Genomic DNA, 25,428 nt, shown 5'->3' on the forward strand with positions numbered 1-25,428 from the left:
TAGAGTAAAGCGAAAGGATGGCACCTACCAGGGCAATGTCAAAAAATAAATACACTTGTCTCCTAAGTAATGCCTTCACAACAACTGAATCATATGAAGCACAGACTGCTTTAATGGCTTGAATAGTCAAGTTCTTAAATTTTTAGTTAACAAAACATGTTGTCATAGGAAAATCTTCAGTGAACCTAACATTGCTGCTTTACACATAGGAGAAAAAAAAGACTGGTAATGGGAAAGACATATAACAAACATTTCCAAACTTTCAGAAAAGAAAGCTGGAAAGTGAAAAAAAATGTATAACAAAATGGACTTTCCTCATTTGTTTTTTCTTCATGGGCATATGAGCTATAATAAACAATGAAAATAAAGAAGTCCTAGCAATCGATGACCTCTCACCTTAACCCCATCGAAGCTGCTCTTTAAGGCATTTTTCATACTCATAGTTTGTTTATTGTTCCTCTACTGCTTCCAAGTTGACCTTCAGGATCCCACTCAGAGTTTTGCAGGAAAAAAAATAGGGCAACAGAAGCAAAAGAGTTATTAATTTAAATGATGGTTACAAAAATATGTGCAAAGTAATTATATCAGAGCTGTTCCTGTCTTGCTGAGATACAAATATTTTTATTGATGTTTTCCTCAGACCCTTTGGGAAATTATCAGACACGTTGATATCCTTTGATAAGTTTCCCATGGCTTCTGTGTTACCCTCCCAGTGTTCCAGGATGCCCTAATTTAATATGGAGATGAAATGTAAATTATTTCATATAATAAAGCCTTTTCCAGGAGCATCTCGTCCACTATGTCATTGAGTTTGGCTTGAAGAAGATACGCAATGGAAAGCAATTCACTTATGCTGTTTTTCTTCCTCTGGTAAAAGTAATTCCTGTGTCTGTTGTTTGTATTCTATCTAGACAGCGAGATTTGACAATGGAGTACTGAAAAGATAAAAACAGAAAGAGATTAAAGGCAATTTTGTACCATAAGTGAATGTAGGTGTTTACAAAATGCAAGCATACTTATATTTCTATTCATAAACTTTCTGTTAGATCTATGAAGCAAAGGGTAACTTTAATCTTCCTGGATTTCAATTCTGTAGCTACACTATTCTTTATTATTTATTTACCTGTCACATACAGTGATCACAGTTTTGTATACCTCAAGTAACTTGAAGCCAACAGTCTTTGGTGATAGCATCAGTGCCAGAGGTGAAATAATTTTTTCATTATTTTTCCTGGCATCAAAGCATTCTGCAAAGACTGTTAAAAAGACCATCTGCATTTTAATTGTGTTAAACGGTGTGAGCTCTATGTCATGCTGACAACAAATTTTGTGCAATACAAATTTTGTTTAACCCCTAAGGCCAAGTGGAGGTTAAATGGCATTTGCTTTTGATCCAAGTGCTAGTCATTTGATAAACACCTTTTGCCATACATGGCATAAAGGTGAATTAACTGTTGATCTTACTGGCATTGCAGTGTCAGAAGGCCTAGCCTGCTATCACTTTCCTCCTTTGCATACTGTTTTTTTGCAGTGCAACTCATTGTGATCAGACAACATGATTTTACTTCTCTGAAAGCCTTCTGTAATTTTCCTTTTTGTGTCTCCAGCCTTGGAATTCACATGGTTGAAGGATGCAATGTTGTAGAAGCCCATTTGACAGGTTTGCTTCATATCTGCTTTAGCAGCATACCTGCCACACCAAAAGTTTCAGTCTGAAACAGGTACTAAAATTTGTTTGCAGTAGATCTCCATTGCTTAGCAGAACACACAACACTGCTCTTGCTGAGACTGTAAGCAAATGATGCATGTTCTGCATTTTAAGGGTTTCAGTGACAACTGAAGTTTGTTAAGCAGAAAGGGGTAGCATGGAAACAACACTGTTGGCTTGCTCTTAGCACTGTCATGGGAACACTTGCCATGGGAATGTTTGAACCAGTGGTGTTTTCTTGTAGCAATTATTTATCATTGTTTCTGTAGAATTAATTTCCATGGAAAATATGAGTCTTGTGAAAGTTAAATTTCAAAAAACGTGAAAGAGTCTGACCAAAAACTGAATTTTTGCATGAGAAATTTTGCTTCTGTCGAAGATGGAGTTCGGGCTCCTTATTCTCTTATTTTTCTCTGTTGCCTGAGCTTCACAGCGATGCCATTTGTCCCTTCTCACCTCGTCAAGAGCAGAAAAGGTTTGAGAGAGAGGACCCCGCTCATGGATGCAGAGCTTGGCTGGGGACCCTTCCCACGGAACAGCTCGCAGATGTTCGGTCGATCAGACTTTCCCTACACACATACTCCTGCTTCTCTGGCCGGAAAACCTCATTTCCCCCAAAGCCGAGATCTGCACGCATCCCTGCAGAAGGACGCCGAGGACCGGGCGGCAGGATCCGGGGGCGGGGCCACCCCTCCTGCCGGTGAGCGACAGCCGCGCGGGCCAATCAAGGACGGCGCAGCCGGCATATATTTGCATATGTTTGCGCGTTGCCGTGGGAACGGCGCGGGCGCGGTTCCGGGTGCGGGTACGGCGGGACCAGGGGTGGGTGGGGGGACCCTAAATGTGCCCCACGCCGGGACATGTGTGCCCGACTGTGCTGCTCAACTCTCTTCTTCCTTCCGTAAGGGGCAAACTGAGCCAAAGCACAACATCAGAGAAGCCCGGGTGTTGGGGACATGAGGGAATTTTGACCCGCCCTTTGGAGCGAAGGTAATGGGAGTTTAGGAGAACACTAAAAATGCGATGCCTTCCACGGTCTCCTGCGCGTTGGATCTGAATAAGCCTGTGGACTTTTTTCAGGCAGGGCAGTGGAGCAGTGGTTGGGTGAGGAGGCACTGTTGTTTTCCTTCCCTCCTGAAGTTCAAGCACCTCTTGTCCCTGGCAAGTAGACACGGGCGGATCCTTGGGATCCTCAGCTCACAACCCATTTCTGCTAGTTTTCACCTCATTTCCCTGTGAAACTGTGGTGATGGTACTGGTAACAGTCCTGGCCTGAAGGTCAGTCAGCCAAGGCTCTAATAGTGCAGTCCTGTGTGTTGCCCTCATCCCACTGTACCAGTGCCTGCTCTGAATGCCAGATGACTGAAGTCCCACAGAGATAAAGGACCCAGTTATAAATAAGTAGGTCTAGCAACAACGATTTGGGTGACTTTCACCCCTCAGACCAGCCAGCTGGTAATAAATGCATGTGTAACAGCACTTTCTGCAAGGATAGTGCATTTATTCTCTGGATTTTTTTTTTTTTCTACAGAGGTTTGCCTGGCAAAAAGACTGTGTGAGCATTTACCAGGTCAGATGTTCTAGCTACCTAGTTCTGCACTTTTCCAGGGAAGTGGATGGAGTTAATTTATAGATGCGTTTTAAGGACAGGAGAATACAGGAATAATCATGGCCAACCATTTGGATATTGAGAGCTAGAAATGTTATCTTTGTAAAAGGTAACTCTACCTGACACATAATTACTGATTCTCCTGTATAATGGAAGTTATCTCTTCCAGTTCTATTCCTGGAAAATATGTGGTGCTCAACAGTAATGAAAAGGTTTACTAAAAAGCCAGTTTGTTTTGCTTTGTTTAGCTTTATTTTGTTTTGTCTGGAAAGCGCAAGTGAAACAGAAAACTTTACTGTCATTTCCAAATGGTCCGTCTTAAAGCTTATTACAAAATTTATTTGTGAGGTACTGTCAGTGAACTGATTACTCAAGTTACAAATTAACACCATTGCCTTCATAACAAATTTATACATTTTACTTAAGTTTACTTTTCTATTTACCAAATTCCTTAGGGCATTGATCTATTATAGGATGCACTAGTTTCTAACCAGGTGAAATTATGGTTACTTAGTAAGGACCTCAGACATACATATCACTTCCTTTAAGCCACAAGGATATTTCAGGCTTATATTCCATGTGTATTTCTATTGGCTCATGAAATTTAGTTCTGTTAACTAAAGATTTATAAAACAGAAAACAGGACTATATGGACAGATGTGTAGATAACAGCTGCAAAATACAAAGTGGGAAAAAGATCATCATTAAACATAACAAATTATATAATCATCAGGACCTAGGGGTACCAGGTAAAACTTGACATTTTTCCACCATGTCCTCTCACACCAATTATAAATTACTGTTGATTTAATCTGGAGAGAAGAACAATAATGTAAAAGAGTGATTTTTTTTGAGATTTGTTACAAATAAGAACCTTAAAAATGAGTGCTATAATGCTGTCAGGTATCTTGCTGGACATGATGGATGTTTTGATAACGCTCCTAGCATGCTGTTGTCTCTAACAGATTCAGTACGTGGCCATTTCTTTTTTGTAACGCTGCGTCATGACTGTTCTGCAAAGTTTTAAGATGTGCTGTACTGTTCATGCAAAATACAATGGGCAAAATAATGTCTTTTTAGGTGTACCAACATTTCACAAAATAATTGGGCTGTCCAGAGTTTTGTTTTTCTAGGCATTTTCCACTTTGGATCGTTTCATCTGCTTGTGTAGATTCCCTCTGATTCTTTTCTGCTGTTGTGGCTTTCTGTTCATCATTTAAGTTTCATATTTTAATAGCTGGTGTATCTTGCTGGGGATATTAATTGCCATGGTAATCAGATTATCTGTTTGATTAGATTTGATTTGATTAGATTTTGTTCATAACAAAAGTAACAAAAACCTTAGTTACAGAGTCATTTATCAGCTGGAGCACTTTCTTTCTATTCAAAAATTATTAAGGTTGATTTACACTATAAAAGATGAGAACATTTACCCTTACTGATTATTTTCTCCTGTGTGTTACTGCAGATAATTGAAAAAAGTGTCTTTCCAATACTGAATCACTTTACACTTCAAGTGATAGGCTCTCAGCACATGTGCAGTGTCATCCTTCTACTGATTTCCACTGACTTGTGTCAATTTGTACAAGCTGACATGCCTGGCTTCTATTCTTTTGTTTCAAACAGGCTGAGAACCAATTATGAATTTATCCATCCACCTATTTTTTCTCCCTAACAATTAGCATACTTTCTTGAAGTAATTGCATAGTCATCATCAAAATCACTGGGAACCAGCCTGATTCTGTACATATAAGTTCCAGAAATGGAAATGTTGAACAGAGACATGAGCTAGAAAGTACAGGTAGCTCACTTTGAGCTGTGTAAACTTACTTGCTTCAATGCCTGCTTTTTCTCATACTCCTGTGCTGTGTGCAGGTTGAACATACCCAATCTATTCATTGTTTGATGCATATCCAATATGCCATTTATGATTTCCAGGGTGTTAAGTATCACAGATATACCTCATTAATTGAAGATTGTTAAGAATATGATGCATAAGTATCCCTAGTGTCACACATATTGGGAATATATCTGTGCTGAGTTTTGCACAAGAGCAAGTGTGAAGGCAGAGTAACATTTGTTTAAAATATGAGATGTATGTTAAAGAATTATGAGTCAAACAAAGGTAATCCTCGCCGTGATGAATTGTGATGCATCACTAAGTAAAATACAAAAAGCAACAACTTTATTTGTAGAGCATAAAGGAGATCTGAGAGAGAATGGTGTTACTGGAGCAGGTCCAGGATTTTGAATGTTGAAAGTCTGAAAAATTACAGTTTTTTACTAAAAATGTTTCACTTTTCCCATATATTTTAATTAGTAGGAATCATAATTCCTTTATGTAAAGGATTTCAGTCAAATCAAAGGAATTATTTCTTGTGTTTGGGCAGAAGACATAGTACCATGAAAGAACTTATGTGTCACTAGAAAAAGTCTCCAGCTTTCTCTGGACAGTGTCATCAACTGAAATCAAATAGAGCTAATTAAATAAAATAAATTTAATTACTGCATAATTATACATAAGGCCTTCTTAAATACCAAGTATACAATGACTGCTGTTGATGTGATTTTTTTGATTGATCCATAAAGTTTTAGGTAGGAAGATTATCAGATCCAAAGAAAGACACGGTCATTTTCATAAGTCAGAGGAAAATGACAAAAAACTTTGACTAGAATGATTGTCTCATCACAAAAATCACCTTAAATATTTCTATAGAAAACCTCTGGGGTTTATATTTTCCTTTTCTTACATTGTAATGAACCCACAGCTCACAGACACAAACAAACAGACTTCTCTCTTGTGTACTTCATAGAGGTACATCTTTGAAGAAAGTTTCAGTTTTGTCTAACCAACACTTCAAACAACGGGAAAAATGTTCACTAGAAAATTCCCAGACAGTTCTAGCCTGTTTGTATATGTCAGAAAACAGTGGCTTTTTAGCCTGGTATATTTGGGGTTGAGTGTTCTTGCCTTGTCCTTGTAGCTGGCTGCATCCATGTTTAACGAACCAGCCTCTGAGCTGCAGATGGTTTGGGGGAAAAGGTATTACTATATGTGCAGCTGATCCCCTAATGGAACAAGCTCCACACTTGGATGTTTCTGAGTGTGCATTACTCATAAGACATTTAAGCCAGGCTGCTGCAATGTTAGATTTTACAGACTTACAAGGTCTTGAAGCTGCCAGAAGTGGGGGTGCATGCCAATACTTGTATTTTCAGAGATTGCAAATAGTTTTTTAAGATAGGAGGATGCATAAAAGTATGGATCATGCTCAGCTGTGACAAGATAAAGCATCCTGACATAAAAAACTATGGATTTCCTGCATCTCAGGGGTATTTATTTAAGTTAAATCAAATAATAGATTATTCTTTTCACATGACTGAAGGAAATGATTAGTCTCTAGGACTAATCAAAGGAGACTCCTCCAGCCAGAAACTGTGGAGAAAATGCAGTGCTGAGCTGGAAAAATGTGAGGTTTTTAATGTGTGGTTAATTTGCTAAAAATATTGTTGGAAACATGAGAATGTTTTTTTTCCTTTTATCTTTCAGTGAAAAACAGATCCAGCAGTAAGATGCTACAAATTGTCCAATATTTTAGTCCAGCTTATGTTTGAGTACTGTGTCTTAACAGATTTCTAAGATGATTTATAATTGAGCAATACAAAACAATATTTAGTACAAGAAAAGGTAAAGCTTAAGATGTTGGTTTAATTTAATTTGCTTTCCCTTAGAGAATAACAGGAAGCCTCATAGAAGACATTTTATTTGGAAAGAGCCTGAAGCAAGGCTTTTTGGCACTGAACACAGGATGTCAGTTTGGTCCTTTCTGACACCTCTTTTATATGTAAATATAATGAAAACCCAGTAGAGTGGAGAAAAAAGACTTACCTTCATCTTGACTGTGAAGTTAGGAATCAGCCTTAGAAAATCCTGTGACTGGCCTGATTTAGTATTGGGGTGCTAGAAAATCTAGATTAATTTCCTTCTTTTTTGGACTTGCTCTGTTATGCTTGGCAGATCACTTACTTCATCTCTCTCTTTCTCTATCTTTCATCCTGAGTTGTTGTTTAGACTGAGTTGTTGTTCTCCTTTGTCTTTATAGACAGTCCAGCCCAGACTGGGAAACCAGGATATTTGGGTACTATTGTAGTGCGGGAAGTTTTGCTTGTTGCTTCTTATATAAGGCTATTTGACATATGTCAAATTTATGTAACAGTAAAGTTAGGTATTACAACTGAAAAACTTTTCCTTTAGAATTCTTGCAGATTTAGTCCAATATATATGAATCATTCTTATTATTTGACCCACATAACAACAACTGTGATGTCACAAACAGAAAGCTTATGGCTCCACGCAAGGCGTGATGAACAGGCAGAATGAGTATACAACCTTGAGTGTAGTATTGAAGAAAGGGAAAACAAAGGGAGAACTCAGAGTGAAGTGGGGCTTTGCTTAAACAAGGGTTTACACAGCCAAGAACTCTTGAATCTGAGATACTGAATTAACCAGTATTTTTTTGCAAGCTAAAATTAGTTTCTTCTTTTTTTGGCACTGACAGCGTGATCTATAGCTAGGCTTCCAGCAGGCTGTTGTACTCAGATGGCACCATTTTGGAGCATTACATTTTCCACTTCATTTAATGTATCTCTTATGCCTTTCGTACTCTTCCTCAGGTAGATCAACCAATGCTGACCTTCTCATAACTCTGTTACAGGAGTTCTGATTTTGTAAGTACTCTCTAACTATAGATGAACTCTTCAAAGAGCCTCCTGGATTTAAGCCACTGTAACCTCAAGCAAGTACTTCATATAAATCCTTTTCATAGCTTTTTCAAGAGCTGTTTTTAAAAAAAGTAGTAAAGGAATCAGTTGTTCCCAATTTTTATTTTGCTTGTTTATGGTCTTCTCTGGAAATTGTCTCTGCTTTTAGATGGAGTCAAACATAGTTAAGAGGGGTTTTGGGTTTGTTTTGGTTTGGTTTTTGACATGTGTAAGCTTGAAAGCTGTGTGACCTTTGTTTCAGCTCTATTTTTATTTGGTACAAGGATTTATCTCATCCCTTTCTCTACTGGCAGATGAGAACAATGACAGTAAGCCAGCCATGTAGTTTAAAGAGAGTTTACAGTCTGTTACAGCTACACATGGAAAGTCTGTGATATCAGTCAGCATCCATTAAACTGTACAAAATTGTCACAACTGTTCTTTTATTTTGTCCATTTAATAAGCGTGGTTATGTCCCGGTAGTAGGAGGCTTCATACGTGTTCTTCCATAAGGTAAGCTCTGTTTTTTTCAGCTGAGAGGTCTCAATGTGGAATTCTAGCTAAGTCAAAAGCAGTAGTGTTGAGAATTCATTGGAAACAGCCAGTTTAATTCCCCAGCTAACACAAGTATGTTTTCTTCAATTCAGTCAAGGAATCCAGGCTTATAAAATGACCTTATAATGGGTTTTGAGGAATTGTTTACATGAGAGAATCAAGAGAGATGAAAAACAGAGAGGGTCGCTCTTCAGAAATGGGCTGCATACAGGAAATAGGAAACGTATGTGTCAACTTTGCTTCCAAGTTCCAACACTGACATAAAAGAAGACATAAAGAAGGCCATTTCAGGGAAGAAGTTTCCACTTACTTGTATAGGTTGAATCACACATGGCAGCTAAGAGCAGGCAGCATTAGTGAAGCATGGATAATAATGCTATTGCAATTTCTGGTTAGATGAAGCTTAAAAACAATGTGCAAGAGTTCCAGTTCCCTCTTCAGGACAAAAAGATTAGAGATGTACTGAGATATTTGCACTCTTGTCATTCTGTTCTATTTTGGTCCTCAGCCTGGTGCTGAACTAGCCATAGTATTTCACTTGTTTTTAATTAAATTTAACTTCACTAATTGTAAATGACCTATCACTGCAGTTCATGAGATTGTTTTTAAGTATTGTCCTCAGTGGAACTGCAGAGGAGAGAAATGTTTTCCCACAGCTATATGGAGTGATCAACTGTACCTTCCCACTTTATTGAAAAACATATTGCAACATTTTTAAAAGGAAAACATAGGGGAGTTTTATGTTTTGAAATGTAAAATCACAGTCTGATTTACTTCCACAACTTTACCACTGAGCTCAAGAGAAAATTTGCACTGCTCATATTCCTTTTCATTTCACACTGAATTTATAGGAAGTTTCCAAATAATAACAGTCAACTTGGCAGGAATAAATGTAGACCAAATGGTGTAATCCCCACAAGGAAACATAATTCTCTTATGAAGTATTTACAATAGCAAGCTTGGAAATCCAACAATAAGTTATATTGTTAATAGATTGTTTATAGCATCTTTTATTGACTGATTCATTCCTAATGGCAACAGATTTAGTCACCTAACATTCTTCATGTGGCAGGCAGTTCAGTGTTCACTGTTGCTTTAAGAATCCTCTCAGGTAGCAGAAAGTTTCGGTCTGACATAAATCAATAAATAGGACATAAATAGGACCTTACAAAGTTCAGAAGTTCCCTGAAATGTAACTGAACTTTCTGATGCTCTCTTCCTGTGACCCACCAATAACCCTTATCTCCCCTGCCTTCATGACCCTTTAATGTTTCTCTGGCTCTCCGTTCCCTTCATCCTCCTAAAGAGCTTGGCTACTTCCCAACTTGGATTCATCCAACAGGCCACCCTCCTTGGAAACTGTCCCAGTCTTTGAAACAGCATTGCAGTACAGTAGCCTCAGTACTAGTTTGCAGATTTAAATTTCACATACTGCTGAACCTGTTATTTTGATATCTGAAATAAAAATTCCAGCGCTACAGTTTTGTGTAACCTTCAACATACATTGTATGTGTACCTGATAGCTTGAGACATCAGAGGATACTAAATCCTTGTACATTACCATATTTTTCCACAAACTGCAGTTATCTAATAGAGTTTTAGATGAGGTGTTAACTTTGAGTGCAAAGTCCCTCAAGAATTTTATTTTTAACAGCTAAGTGCAACATATTTGTTCACAGAGATTCGTTCCAGTACAAATCACACATTGGGTCTGATGGTCTTCACATTTTCCAATTTGCCTACAAATAAATCTGAGCTTCACAGAAGATTTTTTTTTTTTTAAGTAAGAAAGTATCCCAGGAATATGTAGCTTTGTGAGTATTTAAGCAAACAGTGTCAATGCAGCAATCTAAACACTTTTTATGTGCCTGGCAAGAGGATGACTATGCACATGAACCTGTGTGACGACTTTTTTCACTATTGCCCATGTCCTTAAGACATCCCCTAGAATATTTATGAGAGACTAGAATGAGCTGAGTGCGTCTCTGTGGCACAGATAAAGTTTAAGTTTGTCATCTGAAAAACTGCGTCATTTCCCCTGTGGATAGTAAAATTCAGCCCATGGGTTCCGAGGTGGGAGTGATAAGGGTGAAAAGGCTGTTGAGTGGAAACAAAGTCTTCCATGGTGACATAACAATACAGCAGTAAAGAGCAGATCCAGGTTGGTTGGTTGCAGCTGAGAAAGTGAACCGAGACAGGTCAATGGAATCTCTGGATAAGTTTGTGAGTTAGAAATCCCCTAAAAATTTGGAAGGAATGAGATGAAGTTTGGAATATTTGGTAAGGGCAAGGTGACCATTTAGCCAGCCGTTTCTTCTATTACAGAAAAAGTAGACTGTCCTTGGCAGTTGCCTACCTGTGCAATGTGCTACCTACTTTTTTTCTTGCAATAAAGCCGTAGCCTCTACCATACATGCATATGGTCTGAATTTTATTTTCTGATCCTTAGAGGACCAGGTTAAAATATTATAAGAAATCAACTTTTAAAGGATACAGCATGGATTTATCTGTATACAGGGATAGACTGCACAGTGAAAAATTGAAATATGTTTAGTACTGTGTTGAGACTAAACAAATGCAGTGGCCTTACCTTCTCCTCATATTGCATGTGCTTCAGCCCCCAAAGCATGTCACTAGCTCTCACTAATAAACTTGCTCAGTTTTATTAGTAGCTCTCCTGTACTGGGAGAATCAAGACTGGTTAGAGAATTTGAGCCACCACCTCACAAGTGCTGAATAAAGGGACCTAATAATTTCCTTCAACCTACAGACTGGAAACGTTTTCCTTTCTGACAGTCCCTTTGTAGATTAGACACTAACATCCCTCTGCTAAGGGACTTTTTCTTATTTCTCTGGACAAAGGGAAATTATGTTTAACTATCAACATAAAAGGCTTATTTTTATAAAATTAAGGACTGTGCTAGAAATACCAGTTCTGTCAATAACTCAAAATAAATCCTACTGACTATACTCCAAACCACTTGCATTTCATCAGCTTCACTTTGTGCAAATTCATCTTCTTTCATATCCTTCACGACTTTCTGTCCTCTGAGACTAGAATTTTAGATTTACATTGTTCAACTGCTCATTAAGGGTAAGGATATATTTAATGTTATTTATCTGCTATTTAAAAGTACAAGAGTATTAAGGTTCCTTGTGATAAACCACTGGTTGGTAAGCTTAACAAGGAAGAAGACATTTATTAATATGTACTAATTTCATTTGTTTCAGGGTCATGTAAGAAAAAAAGACAAACGGAAAACACACAGAAACCCCCCTTCTCTACTGAAACAGCTATTAGGTGTAGTGTTCCAGCTTTGAAGTCCCTAATATATGTTGGCTCATGAAAATGGATTAAGAAGATGTAGAATCATTCTGAATAGCAGACTTTCCCAAGACCTTCATGTGCAGGAGAGGGAGAAATTTCCCAAAATGGCATACCCTTCATAGAAACAAATACCAGGAAAAAGAATGTGAACAAAACTTGTAGTGCTCTGTCCGGTCCTGGAGAACCCCCTAGTAGTATCTCTAGTACCTTGCCCTCAGAGCATCATCTGGCACCATCTAACGTGCAGATCCTCCCAGAAATTTTCCCAAAGTAGTACATCTAGAAGCTGGACCCCAGTAAAGGTGGCCAGGCACTGCAATAGCATCAAAACTGTCAGATTTTTCAAACATGTCTCAAACGCCCTTCCCACCAAGGAGACCTGGCTTGAAGGTATGCTATATCTGTGGCAGAGAATTTGGATCACAGTCTATTTCTATACATGAATCCCAGTGCCTAAAGAAGTGGCATATTGAAAACAATCAACTACCAAAGCACCTTAGAAGACCAGAGCCCAGGAAACCTGAGGTCCTTCCTGGTGGTTCCTATACACTTACAGATGAAAATGAGGCGGCTTATCAGAGTGCTCAAGCTCAGCTCGTGCCCTGTGGAAACTGTGGCCGAACCTTTTTTCCTGACCGTCTTCCTGTGCATGAAAGGTGTTGCAGAGGAGGTAGCAGCGCTCATAAATCTGGTAAAGGACCAAGATCTGGAGCTGGTTCAGAAAGATATGATCAATCTGAGAACCACCAAGGAATGAGTGGGGCTGCATCAGCTGCGCAGGTAAATTGCTAAGCATGTGCTGTATGAAAGGGTGTGGATGCACCTCGATGCTTGAATCTCCAGGGGAGACTGGTTTCCCATCAAATTTAAAATCACTTCCCTTCAGAAAAGACCTTTTGGCTCCATGAAAAAGTTTATCTGCTGAATAGTAGAAAAAGAAAAGTGGAATACTGGGTGCATGGGGAAACTACTTATTCTTATTTGTTTCAACTTTCTTTTTGAAAGGGAGTAGTTGGGTTCTCCTTCTTTGTGGTCCTGTAAGAGTTATGCCCCAAGGGGGACCATTGTTTGCTATAGCTCCCTAGACAATTCTATTGAGTAGCTTAGGCAAGGTTTGGATGTTATATGTTTTAGCAGATATTAGGTATTTTTATTTAGTTAACATGAAAAGCAATGTTTCATTGTCCCGTAAGCACTCCAAAATATGATTTTCATATTTTACCATTTTTCTTAACCTTGGCATGGAACATGAGTTTACTGAGGACTGCATGTTCAAAGGCAGCAGCTCTGGGTTTAACAACAACAAAATAAGTAGGACTGCACATTTCTTTCCACTGAATTTGATTCAAGATCCAAGAATAAAGAAGCTGATTCACATTATCCAAAAACTATACAGAGTTTTGGAAAATGGCTTATTTTTTTCTGCATTTTTTTCTGCACAAGCTGTCTTTTGGCCAGGAGTTTTGTAAGATAGTTGTCTAAATTTAGGCCCAGTGTCTAAATTAAACAGCTTTTTTTATTTTTTTTTTAATGGGGATTGGAATCCTGTTTGCCTACCTTGCTTTTGAAAATGAGATTTAGCTCTTTCAGTCACCAAAGGAATGCAATGGTATGCAGAGCATTTCTAAAGATGCTTTAGAAATCAAAGGGTGTTACCTGTTAGTTTACCAGCTGCTGAATAAAACAAAGATAACAGCATTACCCTAGCTCACATGAGACTAAGACAACAGGAACTATTTTTTTATTATGCTATATGAGGCCACTAACTGATAGATACTGGCAAATTAAGGTTCACTCCTTAGGTCTTCTATCAGCAAATTTAAAATAATTCCAAGGAGTTCAAAGTGCTGCACAGCTGCATCTATAGCTGTAAGAAGGGTGATGTTCTTGTTTTACACTACATTGTACCCTTTACCAAAGAACTGGCTTTGCTCTAAAGGTGATTGCTCAATGAAAGGCATGGGTGTGAAACAGAGAGTTTAATCCATCGCACATAATTCTGTAGTTTAAAAAAAAAGGGGGTGTGGGGGAATTGGCTATAGTTATAATGCCATTAAAAAGAAAAAAAAGAAAAAAGTTTAGAATGTGGTTTGGCATTGACAGTGATTCTGTAAAAACGTTGCACTCTTGCACAACATATCTGCTCCCTGTGTGGATTCAGTCACATCTGCTGACTTGTTGGACAACAACATTATTACCACTTTTTAGTTCTGTGAGCTCTGCAGAGCCAGAGTGAAATCTGTTCAAATCTGTTCTTCCTTCTGTGTGAACGACAGGTTTCCTCATTTACTTCCAAGCAATTACAGTTCATCAGTTGCAACAGAACTAATGAGGCTGTACAGCTTGCAGTTTGTAATAGACTCTAAGTGACTTTATTATTAACAATGACTTTCAAGAAGGGGTGATGGATTTTACTTCTCTGAGGTCTTTCATTTTAATATTTTTAGAGCTGTTCTTTTGTACAGAGGCTCACCTTAAAGGCAGAGAGCAGAACAGAAAGACTGAAAGAAATAGCCTGTGATCCAAGTGGTTCTTCAGGACTGGCAGACAGCTTATAGGAAGTGGTCAAAGGAAGCCTCTTTTCCATAGGTTTAAATTCTCTGCATGAGGCTTTCTATTTACGGTTGAAAATTTTGAAAGGTCCACAGATGGAAGGATGTGGAAAAGCACTAAGCTTATGGAAGAACTGCAGATTTGCTATGAACAGGGACAAGGTCTGTGTCCCCTCTACAGTCTTCATCTTTTTCCAAAATATGTTTTTAGTTTTGTTCACCTTACCAGCTCCTCAGCTACTTATTAGTTCTGTTAAAAAATGGTGCTCCATTAGTGCTGGAGTGAAATGGTAATATGTTTTGGTCCTGTCTGGAAAGCATTTGGGGCATCTATTGTCTCATTTAACAGACTTACTTGCTGTGATCGTGAATTATTTAAGTACTTATTTAAAGTCCTGATTCAGCAAAACATCAGAGGAAAAGACTAACTCAAAAAAAATCCAACCCTTGTATAAGTGTATTTAAGAGAAGTAATGCTGCAGTCAAATTAATTTATGCAATGAAAGATGCCCTAAATGAAAAAGCTGGATTTTCTTCATTTACAAAATGAAAGTTTTGACTGATTTGGTAGTACACTATGTGAAGGGCATTTTAACTTTACAACTGCAAGCATTTCTGTCTGTGTGCCTCTGTCCTGGAGCTCCCTCCCCTTTAGCAAGTGAAGGGCCAACTAGACCAGTATCATTGCTGACAAACTCTTTCACAGTTCTGCATTAAATGTCTTTAGAACTGGAGGCACAACAGCTTCTGTAAGCCATCTCTTCCACTTACTGCCCTTGCTTTCAGAATCAGTGAACACATCTGAGTTGATCGTGTGTGGCTTTGTAAACCAAACCACTGCCTATGCTTAAAGACTCAGAAATTCTGCTGTGATACTCCAAAAAATAGAAGTGATGTCTGGAGCTACTGAAACTGAGACTTGCACTGGAACAGAGTCTGTGTTTTATTCTTTCATAGAAAAAAATGTGTGGTACGTGTAAGTGAGCACCAGTGACTTGCTGTGTGTATATGAGTTACAGGTTTTTTGACAATAGATAACGCTGATCTTGGAAGCCTATTGATGTATCGCTAGCATCTGGTGCTGCCATCTGCTGTTTTCTTCTTATCAGGTGAACTACCTAAAAAGATTTCATTGATCTTCCTTTGCTGTATTGCAGTGCATTTTAACACAGCATAAACCTTGAAAATTCATGTAGCAACAATGTTGATGTTGTATTTTGCTCTAGCATAAAGCCATCTAGGCATTTGGTAAAAGGAAGACTCCTTCAGATGCTGTGTAATTCTAATGAAGGTGGAAAGTCAATGAAAAGCTTTGCGTGCCTTGATTGCAGTGGTTTTGAACACCTTTTTAGGAGAATACTGACAAACAAATTTTCAAATATGGAAAGTTAGTTGAGAATGGAGAGTGAACAGATGGTTTGAATGAAACTTATCATTGGGAATGATTGAGTTTCTTGCCTTTCTTTTTGTACACAAAAGCCGTGTTCATTATGCTGATGTATTTCAATTAAAATAAAATACATCAGGAGCAAAATGGGATATTCTATTGCTCCCAGTGAAGTAATATCTTTAATTACCAGCAACATCTGGCAAAATTACCTTGCTTTTCAAAGAAATTTTATACACAGGCATATAGGACACCAGTCCTAACATTTGAGCTGTTGTGTTGTGGCTGAAAGTGCTCCAGTGGGGTGTGAAATGCGACTTTGGATAGTCACAAGACCCATGCCACAGCTTGTCCCTGTCCCTTATGCAAAATGCTTTCTACTTTCCAGAGAGGAGTGTATGAAAAGGGCTACTTTTATACAACAGAATGGTGCTGCTAAGTGTTTGCATCAATCTTGTCTTGAGCCTCTGTTCCCTGGGCAATTCAAGTCTATGATGAGAGCTCTGTCCTAGAGCAAGATGCTTCCCCTCTTCCCATTAAAATACGTGGATAACTAAACAAATAGGAGAGGCAGAGGTGTGTGCAGTCCTGGATGATAAATATTTATGTAGTGGAGTTTGGGAGACAGTCTTATTGTGTGTACTTAAGAAGAAATTAAAAGCTTTGTGTAGTATGGAAGGATTTGACCTCATGTAACACCATAACAGCAGCCTGGGGCTAACCTCAAGTAATGTCAGGTCTATTGAAAATACATAGTTGCATAGCCCTCTGAGCTAAATAACTTCATTCATGGTCACGCAGACATACTTAGCAGTCTAGGAGAAAAAAAGAAAATACTGAGACACCAGAGGAAAGCCTAACTACACTGTTAGGTATTTGTAGGTATTTTTATAATAACACATATCCTCAGGAACAGACCTTCCCTACAACCCTTTTTAAAAGTTAAAAACAAAGCAGTGAGCAGACAGCCTAGCCACTGGCCTGTGAGTAGTTTGGGTTGGAAAACTGTGGTGTTTCCAAAAATAGTTTCATTTCAAACTGCAGGCCTCCAGATGTGACATTTGGGATAAGCACACTCTGAAGAGAAAAAAGAAATGAAGGGTAAATATCGTCAGCTGTAGAAATTCCAAGTAAAGCTTATCATATCTTGGATTCCACAGTTAAAAAATGAAAAACCTGTTACTACCAATTGTAAGGCTAATCTCCTCCAGGTTTTATTTTTCAGGTTTTTAACATGTGTGCAAAGCAGGATTTGTGAGTATAATTTTATGTGTGGTGATGATTCAAACTCACTATTTTTCTGGAAAAAAAATAATTCTATCCGTAGAGTGACCTGATTCCTTTTAATTAATTCTGGTCTCTGCTATTGTTTCTGTACAGTTTTTTATTGTGGAAGTTACAAAAGACAGACGTATCTACTTGAACAGAGTTCTACAACATTTGTACCAGGATTCCTTTTTCCCTTTCTGGTGGTATATAAAGAGTACCTACAGACCAAATACAAATCAAATTGCTCTTTCCTAGTTTTCAGCCAATAAATAACCTATTTTAGTGAATGGCAGGAACCTAGCTAATGAAACTAGTGAGGAAAATGTGTTCCCTGTGATTTACACATAGCATTTTTTAGGGAAACCATTTCTAAAATGCTGTAACATGCCCAAAACAGGAATGCACACTGAATTGAGTCCCCTGACCTCAAGAATTCAGATTATAGTATCCTCATCTAAACCTCTCCAGAGCCTACAAATAAACATATAGAGCCATCAAACAACTCTATCTGGACCCAGGGTCTTATCTCCAAATCAGACAAGATTTAGCTCAAGACTTGAAGCAAAGAAGTAGGTGAAAATTGATAGTGAAAAATCAGAAGGTGTTCTTACAACAGCTGTTGATATATTCACCTACAAATAGGAGAAGGGTATGTTTTTATATTTATTAGAAAATATACATGTATAAATACTGTGTAATCAAAGGTAGCTAAGGAAATTCCATTTGAAAGTCAAGAGGCTGAAAAATCTCCTTGGAGAGACTGTCTTTGGATGTTGTATTTCAAGTCACTGTGAGAACTTTCTAGATTAAATCCACCTTTTCCCAGCAAAAATACACTTTATAGAGTAGTATTTCTTCTTGTAATTGAGATTACATGTGTGATACAGGAAAGCAAGCTTATGCAGATTGTTCACTAATGACATTTTCAGACTGTAACGTAAATCCGAGAAGAAATGCCCAGAATTTCTTGAACACACTGATGGGCTGACAGAGAGTTATAAATACTGGAACAGGTTACTCTTTGTCTTAAACAGCAGCAGAGGAAAAAAATAAATCCCCACCTCCCTTGTTTGAGTGAGAAAGACTTCCCATGTTTGGTCTGGCATGGCTGTCCTCTAAGTTTAGGAGGGCAGGGGATAGCTCATCTCTTACTGGTATTCTGCAGTCAGAAGTGTAGGAAGCTCTGGCAGTTGTGAGACCCATTTGTGTACCTCCAAATTCTGTCTCTACAGTGTGTTTTTACTCTACTTCCTGGAACAGGGCTGGTATTGACACCACACCTAGTCCAGGACACGCCTAAGGACACAGCCGAGTCCGTAATCTGCCATACCACAGTAATTATACATTTTTCAGCCTTAGAATATGTATTTGTGAGGTCTGGGGCTGAGGAATCTTTTTCTTCCATTGTTGGGCTGGTTTTTTTCTGAGAACAATAGCATATTTGAAGTGTGAAAACAATAACTTGCTTAGAGTCCAGTTCTGCACTCGCTACAGTCATTGGCAAAGTTCACACTGAGGCCTTCGGGATAAACAAACAGCAATTCCTATTTTGCCCCTCATCCTGAAATGTCCTGGGCTGATTTTAATCCTTAAAGGCCAAGAATTCCATCAACTAACTGACCTGTGGCAAAAGTAACATAGGGTAAGGGACCACAGTCACTGCTTGGGACGGCTGCCCTCATTGTCCAACTTTAGAGAGACACTAAAGCTGGACACAGTGGTTTGAGCTATGTTCTGCCAGAAGATGGAGTCTTTCTGTTACTGCAACTGTGTTCAGCTGAGGAAGCTTTTGTTGCTGCTTTACATGTTACTTCTGCTTGGTCCATAAAAAAGGGCTTCAACTGTTTAAGATGGATGCTGCTCCTCAACAACTTGATGAAGCAGAGTTGTTTCTGCATGTGAAGACTGAGCATTTCCATGAACTTGAAGGTGTGAAAATAGGAGATGAAACTTACATAGCTAAGTATTAGTCACACACATGAATTTTCAGTCCAGTATCTGCAGAATGAACCCACCTGTTAATGAGGCGATATCTCTTACAAGCTTCAAGACTGAATCCAAACAAAATGAAATTGATAGAAACAGATACACTGATTTCACAAGTATCAGGTTCCTTATCTACATGACTGTTTTCATCCACAGTCATTCTGATTCAAAATTAATGTTGAAAACAGTATTTATTCTTCTTCACCATTGTTACTTGCAGGCAAAAGTGATAAAACGACCACCAACAGTGATTTGTTACATATGTGGTCGTGAGTATGGAACAAAATCTATTAGTATTCATGAACCACAATGCCTGAAAAAATGGCACCAGGAGAATGACAACCTACCCAAGCACTTGAGAAGGCCAGAACCTAAAAAGCCTGAAGTCAGAATTGTGCAAGGTAAGATACATACTAAATTAAGATATGGGACGAAGAAAGTGGGAGGAACAAAAGAAAAAAAAAAGGTAATTTAAAGTAGTAGATAAACAGTTTGCAAGAACTTCTTTCTTCAGTTTACTTGTTTTAAGCTTTTTATTAAGTATCCAGTTATTCTGTAAAGCATCCGTGAGAAGTAAGAGTAGTCACTGACTCTGGAACATGGCTCCTGGGGCAGTCCCCTTTATGTGTCAGTATGTTCTGAATCAAAACACTGCATCACTACTTTTTGACTCCTTTCAACACTGTAGATAGGTATGTTTTGAAATAAGCAAAAACATCCAAGAATAATGTGCAGACTTGACACATACAGTCATTAAAATAAAATACCCTCAGGCAACATAGGTATAGATGCTTCAGCTATGTTCTTCTACAGTCAACATCCAGTGGATGTTATTGATCCCTTTTATTTAAAATTATTAGCAACTTTCATTGTGAGATATTATAATATAAACACGGTGGAGAAAAAAATACAGGTAGTAAAAAAAAAAATTTAATTCTGCCAATTTGGTATGTTTGTGTTGTGGATTCTGTTTTGTAAGATTCCACTTCTTTGAATCAACAAACACTTATGATCCCCAGCACCCACAGAGATAGGCTCTGGTATGTATTCCAGGGGGGATGTACTCACTGTAGGATCAAAAACAAAGCCTTATCTGTGCGTTGCCCGGAAGCTGTTCCCAGCACTTCCCTATTCCCATGTAAAGTTATTTCACCTTTTCTTCTGGATGCTTTCCCTGGCCCTGCCAGCTGGTCTGAGCTACTTTGGGCCAAGTTTGGACCACTTCCTCACAGGCATTTAATCCACACATGCTTTTTTTTATATTCCCCATAATTTCCCTCAGCTTCCCCTAATGTCTGGAAAAGTAGACAAAGTCTGCTACAACTCACTGTGAAGGAGTCATACACTAGGTCAGTTTACAGCAGTATAAAGAAATATGTCCTCAGAAGACACACAGAGGAGAGCAGGATCATGGAAAACACTAAACAGCTGTTCAAAATAATAATCAAAGATCAAATAATATCAAATCAGAACTTGGTTAACAGATGCCAAGTGGCAGAGTTGAATCTGCAGTAAAAGATATGTTCAAAAGATGTTTTCATTGTATTTGCTCTTTTAGATGTTAAACACTTTTTAGTTATTACACATTTTGGGGTAAAACAGATTGGAGAAAATGAGAATTCCATGTGAAAGAGAAGGATGCAAAAGGACAAATCTGGGTTTTTTTTAAATACACTGTTCTTATTTTGAAGGAGTGGAAGCAGAAAGACAGCAATTCTTTGAGAAAACAGTCTAGCAGAAAGCTCCCAGATATGAATCAGAAAGTTGTCTTATGCAGTGAGTCATATCAGGCGCCTCTCATCTCCTGTGAAGTGTTGTGTGCCCATGGTTCCCCAGGGGACATTGACCTGCTTCCAGCATATGTCCCCAAATGCCTGCTGATGCAAGCCTGATCAGTTCTGTACCTTGAGCTAAAATTTTTGTTCCCCCTGCAGTTGCCTCATACTTCTGGCCTCAAGAAAATAATCTCAGTGTTGTTCTTTTTCCATAAGAGTTACTCTCGATCATCTGGTAAATGCTATAACTGACCTTGAGACCACATGCATGTACTGCATGTTTCACAGTTTCTCAGCTCAGGGAGAAGGGATTACCCCTGTTGTTGAATGAAACAAATGTTGTTGAATGTTCAAAAAAAGCTCAGAAATCTTAACTGCTTACATAAAACTTTTTATAACGTACATAAATCTTTTTCTGAAAACTCAAGTGTCACGGGAAGACAACCACTGCCTTCATTACACAGTGTTTTGTTTATGGAATGCCTAACACATGCCTGCAAGGAGAAAGTCATCTCTCTTCCCCCCCCCCTTTTTTTTTTGTATTCCATAAACTCACCAAAGTACAGAAAATACACATTCATTTCCTGCAAGCAAAGGGGATATTTATCTCAGCCAAGAAAAGAAACACTACTTGGTTGCTCTTCTAACAAAAAGAACATTAGGAACAGGCATATTAAGAGATCTAAGGCTTATTGTGGTTATGTGAACCATTGGATATGAATCATATTAAAATTGTATGGGCCTTTAATGAAGGACTCTATCATGTGCCAGTGACAGAAACCATGGAATTTTTTTTAAATGCACGAATGCCTTTCTTTTAAAAATTGTGCACTGCTAAAAGTTCAAAGAAAAAACCAGATTTTTAAATCTTTCTCTGTATTGTCATACTATTTGAGAAGGGTGAAGCAAATACATCTTCAAGCCATGTGGATTTTTTTCTACATGTACTTCAAATGAAAACTCTAAAGAACTAAATCCAGGTATTAAGCAACCTGCCTGGCCTTTTTGCAAATCAGTTTGAGACAATAGTATGTGAAACGAAAAGTCAATTTCAAGATGAAAGTAAACAAGATTTTTTTTTTATACCCAAATAAAATCTTGAAAATACATCTGAGTGTTTGAAGAATGCTCCCGTGTTTTCTAAGCAGTCATTCTTCCCACAGTGGAAAATAACTGAGGGTAAGACTGGATTAGTGTTTAGATCACAATAGATGCATCAGTGCAATGACCTCACAGGAAGTTGTGGCTTAAAAGTACTGTAGGTTTTGTCTGTAAGGTTTTGGGCTTATCTAAGATTTACTCCAATTTTTAGCAAAACTTGCATAAACTTCAATGGGAAGAAAATTGAGCCTCTTGTCCAGAGCAGTGCAAAGAGCATATTCTCAAGTATGATACGTTCCCGCCCATAGCCATGGTCAGATAACACATGTTCATTAAACAGAACTTGAAATGAAGCCAAAAAGTGAACTTGCTGATAATAGTATGTGTGTAAAGATGTTAGTATTTAACTTAGAATGCACATCATAACACACAGCATGATGTTTTCTCTGTACTCTCATACAATACAAAATTATTCAGTTTGAAGTTAATTTAATTCAACCCCTGGGACAAAAAACAGATTCTTTTTTATGTATTTTTTACTCTTTTGCTTCTTTCTTTTCTTTTTCATTTGCAAAAGCAATATGGTTTGGTTAAACTGAAAGGCTCAGTCAACAGGTATTTCCTGAAAATATTTTCCATAAAGAGTTGAATGTGAGTCTCCAGAATGAAAGCTGATACTTTCTTTTTCTAATTTTCCAGCCAAAGGTTTCTATGATCTTGATTCTTTAAATGAGGCAGCCTGGAGCAGCGCCCAGACCCAGCTAGTTCCATGTGATATTTGTGGGCGTACTTTTCTTCCAGACAGACTGATCGTCCACCAGAGGTCCTGTAAACCAAAACCTGCAAAGTGAAGTGGATGTAACATACATACATACAAATGCACGCCTGCTAACACACAAACACGCATGTTTATCCTAAGCTCAGTAAAATGTGTGTGCGTGTGTGTGTGTATGTGTGTGTGTGTGTGTGTGTGTGTGTGTGTGTTTGTGTGTATGTGTGTGTGTGTGTGCATGAAGGCACACACATGCACCCTTACCTTTCAGACAAACCACCAGAGAAATAAAATTCAGCTGAGAGGCACAGCCATCAAAACTGTAGTGTGTAATCATATCATGTGCTCCAGAAGTCTCTAGAGTAAAAATCAGCAGTTGCTACCAAAGGATAAGGTCAAATACAGAACATTATTTCCTTGATAATGTTGTTTCCTCTCTACCAAAGACTTCTCTGGTTAGTGTAAGGAACTGTAGCTGAACTTGACTAATCAGAGAAACCAAGTAGCTCCTTTAATTGTTTGTTCATTTTTGTTAAAGTTTTTGGAGTTTTATGGGAGGGAGGTGGTGTCTTTGTCCATTTTCAGCACAAGACTATTCAAGGACTCCCACTCAGAACTTAAATCCAGGGAGCACTCCAGGGTTCATATCCTTGTGTGACAGTGCATCATGAAGACCTTGACTGCTACAAGTGAAACATTCCCATATAAAGGGACCTGGTCATGGACCATAGAAGCAGAAATTGGCTGCTTCTAGAAAAGACCCCAGAAATGCCCTCTTCTTGGAGCATTTTGTGCTTAAGAATGATGCTGACCATTTGATTTATCCTCAGCTCAGTAAACTGATCATGCTAAAAATATAAGTCAGAGAAGCATATCTTTGTCATGAACTTTGTAAAAGGAAACATATTTTTATTTCAAGATAAAACATGCATAGTGTCTCAGATGGTTGGCATAAAATACCACCCTGCCCTCTGTACCAAATGTGGCCATAACAGTGCCAGTATTGGCAAGAAGGGTAGGTATACTACAATAAAGCTGCGGGGAAGGTGTTTGATGGTGCTATTTTGTTATGTAGAAGAATCAGTGCCAAAACACATCAGTGAATAGGCTAAAAACATAGAGGAAGTAATACTCACTTTTACAAGGTACAGCAGAGAGTAATTATTATTATTTTACTTACTCTGTAGCATTTTATTAAGTGGTGAGGTTATTCAAAAGGTATGACAAAATCCAGTACAAGTTGTGGAACAGCAATCTATGCTTCCTGATATTATGAAAGAAACTGTATATCATGTATGTTTTTGTCTGCGGGCTTAAGGCCCATAATTGTCTGTTAAGTATTGTGTGTTCAATGTGACTTTTCTCAGAGCGTTCACACTTACTACTGTACTTAAAAATCAGATGAAGTGGATGCCTTCATACACACTAAAATGAAATATGGGTACCAGCAACTTTTCTTTTCCAAGCTATCAAGCTGTGTGATTTGTGGAATAAGTGAAATAAGAAGTAATATCATTGTTCTGTTATTAGAGAAATGCTCCTGGTTCCAGCCCTGGCGGTCTGTTAATTCAGACTGGAGTGGTACCAGCATTCTTTGGTGAAAATAATTTCCAAAACAATCAATGGTACCTCAGCAGCCCTTTCATCTTCAGAATGAGGATTGTATAGTCTGAAGATAGATATCTTCAGGAGTCAAAGGTTCAGTTTCTGTTCTACAGAACAAAGCTGTATAAACCCTGCAGATCTGTCCTTGCTAGTGTCTCCAAACATGAGAAGTGCTGGCAGAGCTGGACCAGTGTCATCCCTCCTCCTTTTGGCTGGGAGAAGGCATGTGGCCTGAGGAAAGAAGAACTAGGGCACTGTTTTGTGATTGTTAAACTGGCTACTTGGAGCTGTTGGCAGGCAACATACACTGTGAGACCCTGAGGCTGTTCTAAGTCACACCAACTGCTGGCCTGCTGACAAGTGGTTTGGTAATTGGAGGATTATGGGCGTCATACAATCTCACCTTTATGTCCCCTCTTCCAATTCTTGGAACCCACTTTCATTTCTCAGACATGATAAGCATTTTTTTGGCTACATCTCCCTCAGTGGGTCATCAAAGTTCACTAGAGTCACTTCAAGAGAAAAAGCATGTTTAAAAAAACTAAGCCTTTGCAGAGTCACTGCAGTCCTTGGCATTAAAAATTTAGCCCTTCCTTTTGGTGGGATTCAGATGTCAGAGTCTGTGTCATTCTAAAAGTTGGACTCAGTGATGATTTTGAATCTGTCAGAAATTTCACCCAGAACAGTTTTTCTGTATTTCATTGTCAGCTCTACATGTGTATTTTTTTTATTTTCTAGAATTTTATCCCAGAAAGTGATAAAATCTGCCTGATGAGCTGAGCTGAATGTTTATAAACAACAGAGAAAGTACCAATATTAACTGTACTTTTAATGCGCTGTTGTTACCCAGAAATACCATTGTATGGGAGCTTCTGAAACCATAAGTCTGGAGTATGGTTTTCAGGTCAGCTTTTACAAAAGTCAAATGAGGAATTGGTAAATTAAGAGCTGCCTCTGCTAATACGTGATTGCTGCTGAGCTCTGAATTTAACATGGGATTTGACAAATGGTGAGTCAAGT

General features: G+C 38.3%; 1 protein-coding gene across 1 annotated transcript; it reads left to right on the forward strand.

The window, feature by feature from the left end:
- The first annotated feature begins 2,438 nt into the window (after window positions 1–2,438).
- Window positions 2,439–23,123, forward strand: LOC116781037 (zinc finger protein 474). Its single transcript, XM_032676579.1, has 7 exons — window positions 2,439–2,513; window positions 2,615–2,698; window positions 11,085–11,090; window positions 12,618–12,741; window positions 19,376–19,556; window positions 22,731–22,964; window positions 23,017–23,123. Exons 4-6 carry the CDS (start codon window positions 12,715–12,717, stop codon window positions 22,880–22,882), a joined length of 360 nt encoding a protein of 119 aa, XP_032532470.1. The 5' UTR covers window positions 2,439–2,513; window positions 2,615–2,698; window positions 11,085–11,090; window positions 12,618–12,714; the 3' UTR covers window positions 22,883–22,964; window positions 23,017–23,123.
- The last annotated feature ends 2,305 nt before the right edge of the window (window positions 23,124–25,428 follow it).

The sequence above is a fragment of the Chiroxiphia lanceolata genome, chromosome Z (genome assembly GCF_009829145.1).
Source record: "Chiroxiphia lanceolata isolate bChiLan1 chromosome Z, bChiLan1.pri, whole genome shotgun sequence".
NCBI classification, from domain to species: Eukaryota; Metazoa; Chordata; class Aves; order Passeriformes; family Pipridae; genus Chiroxiphia; species Chiroxiphia lanceolata.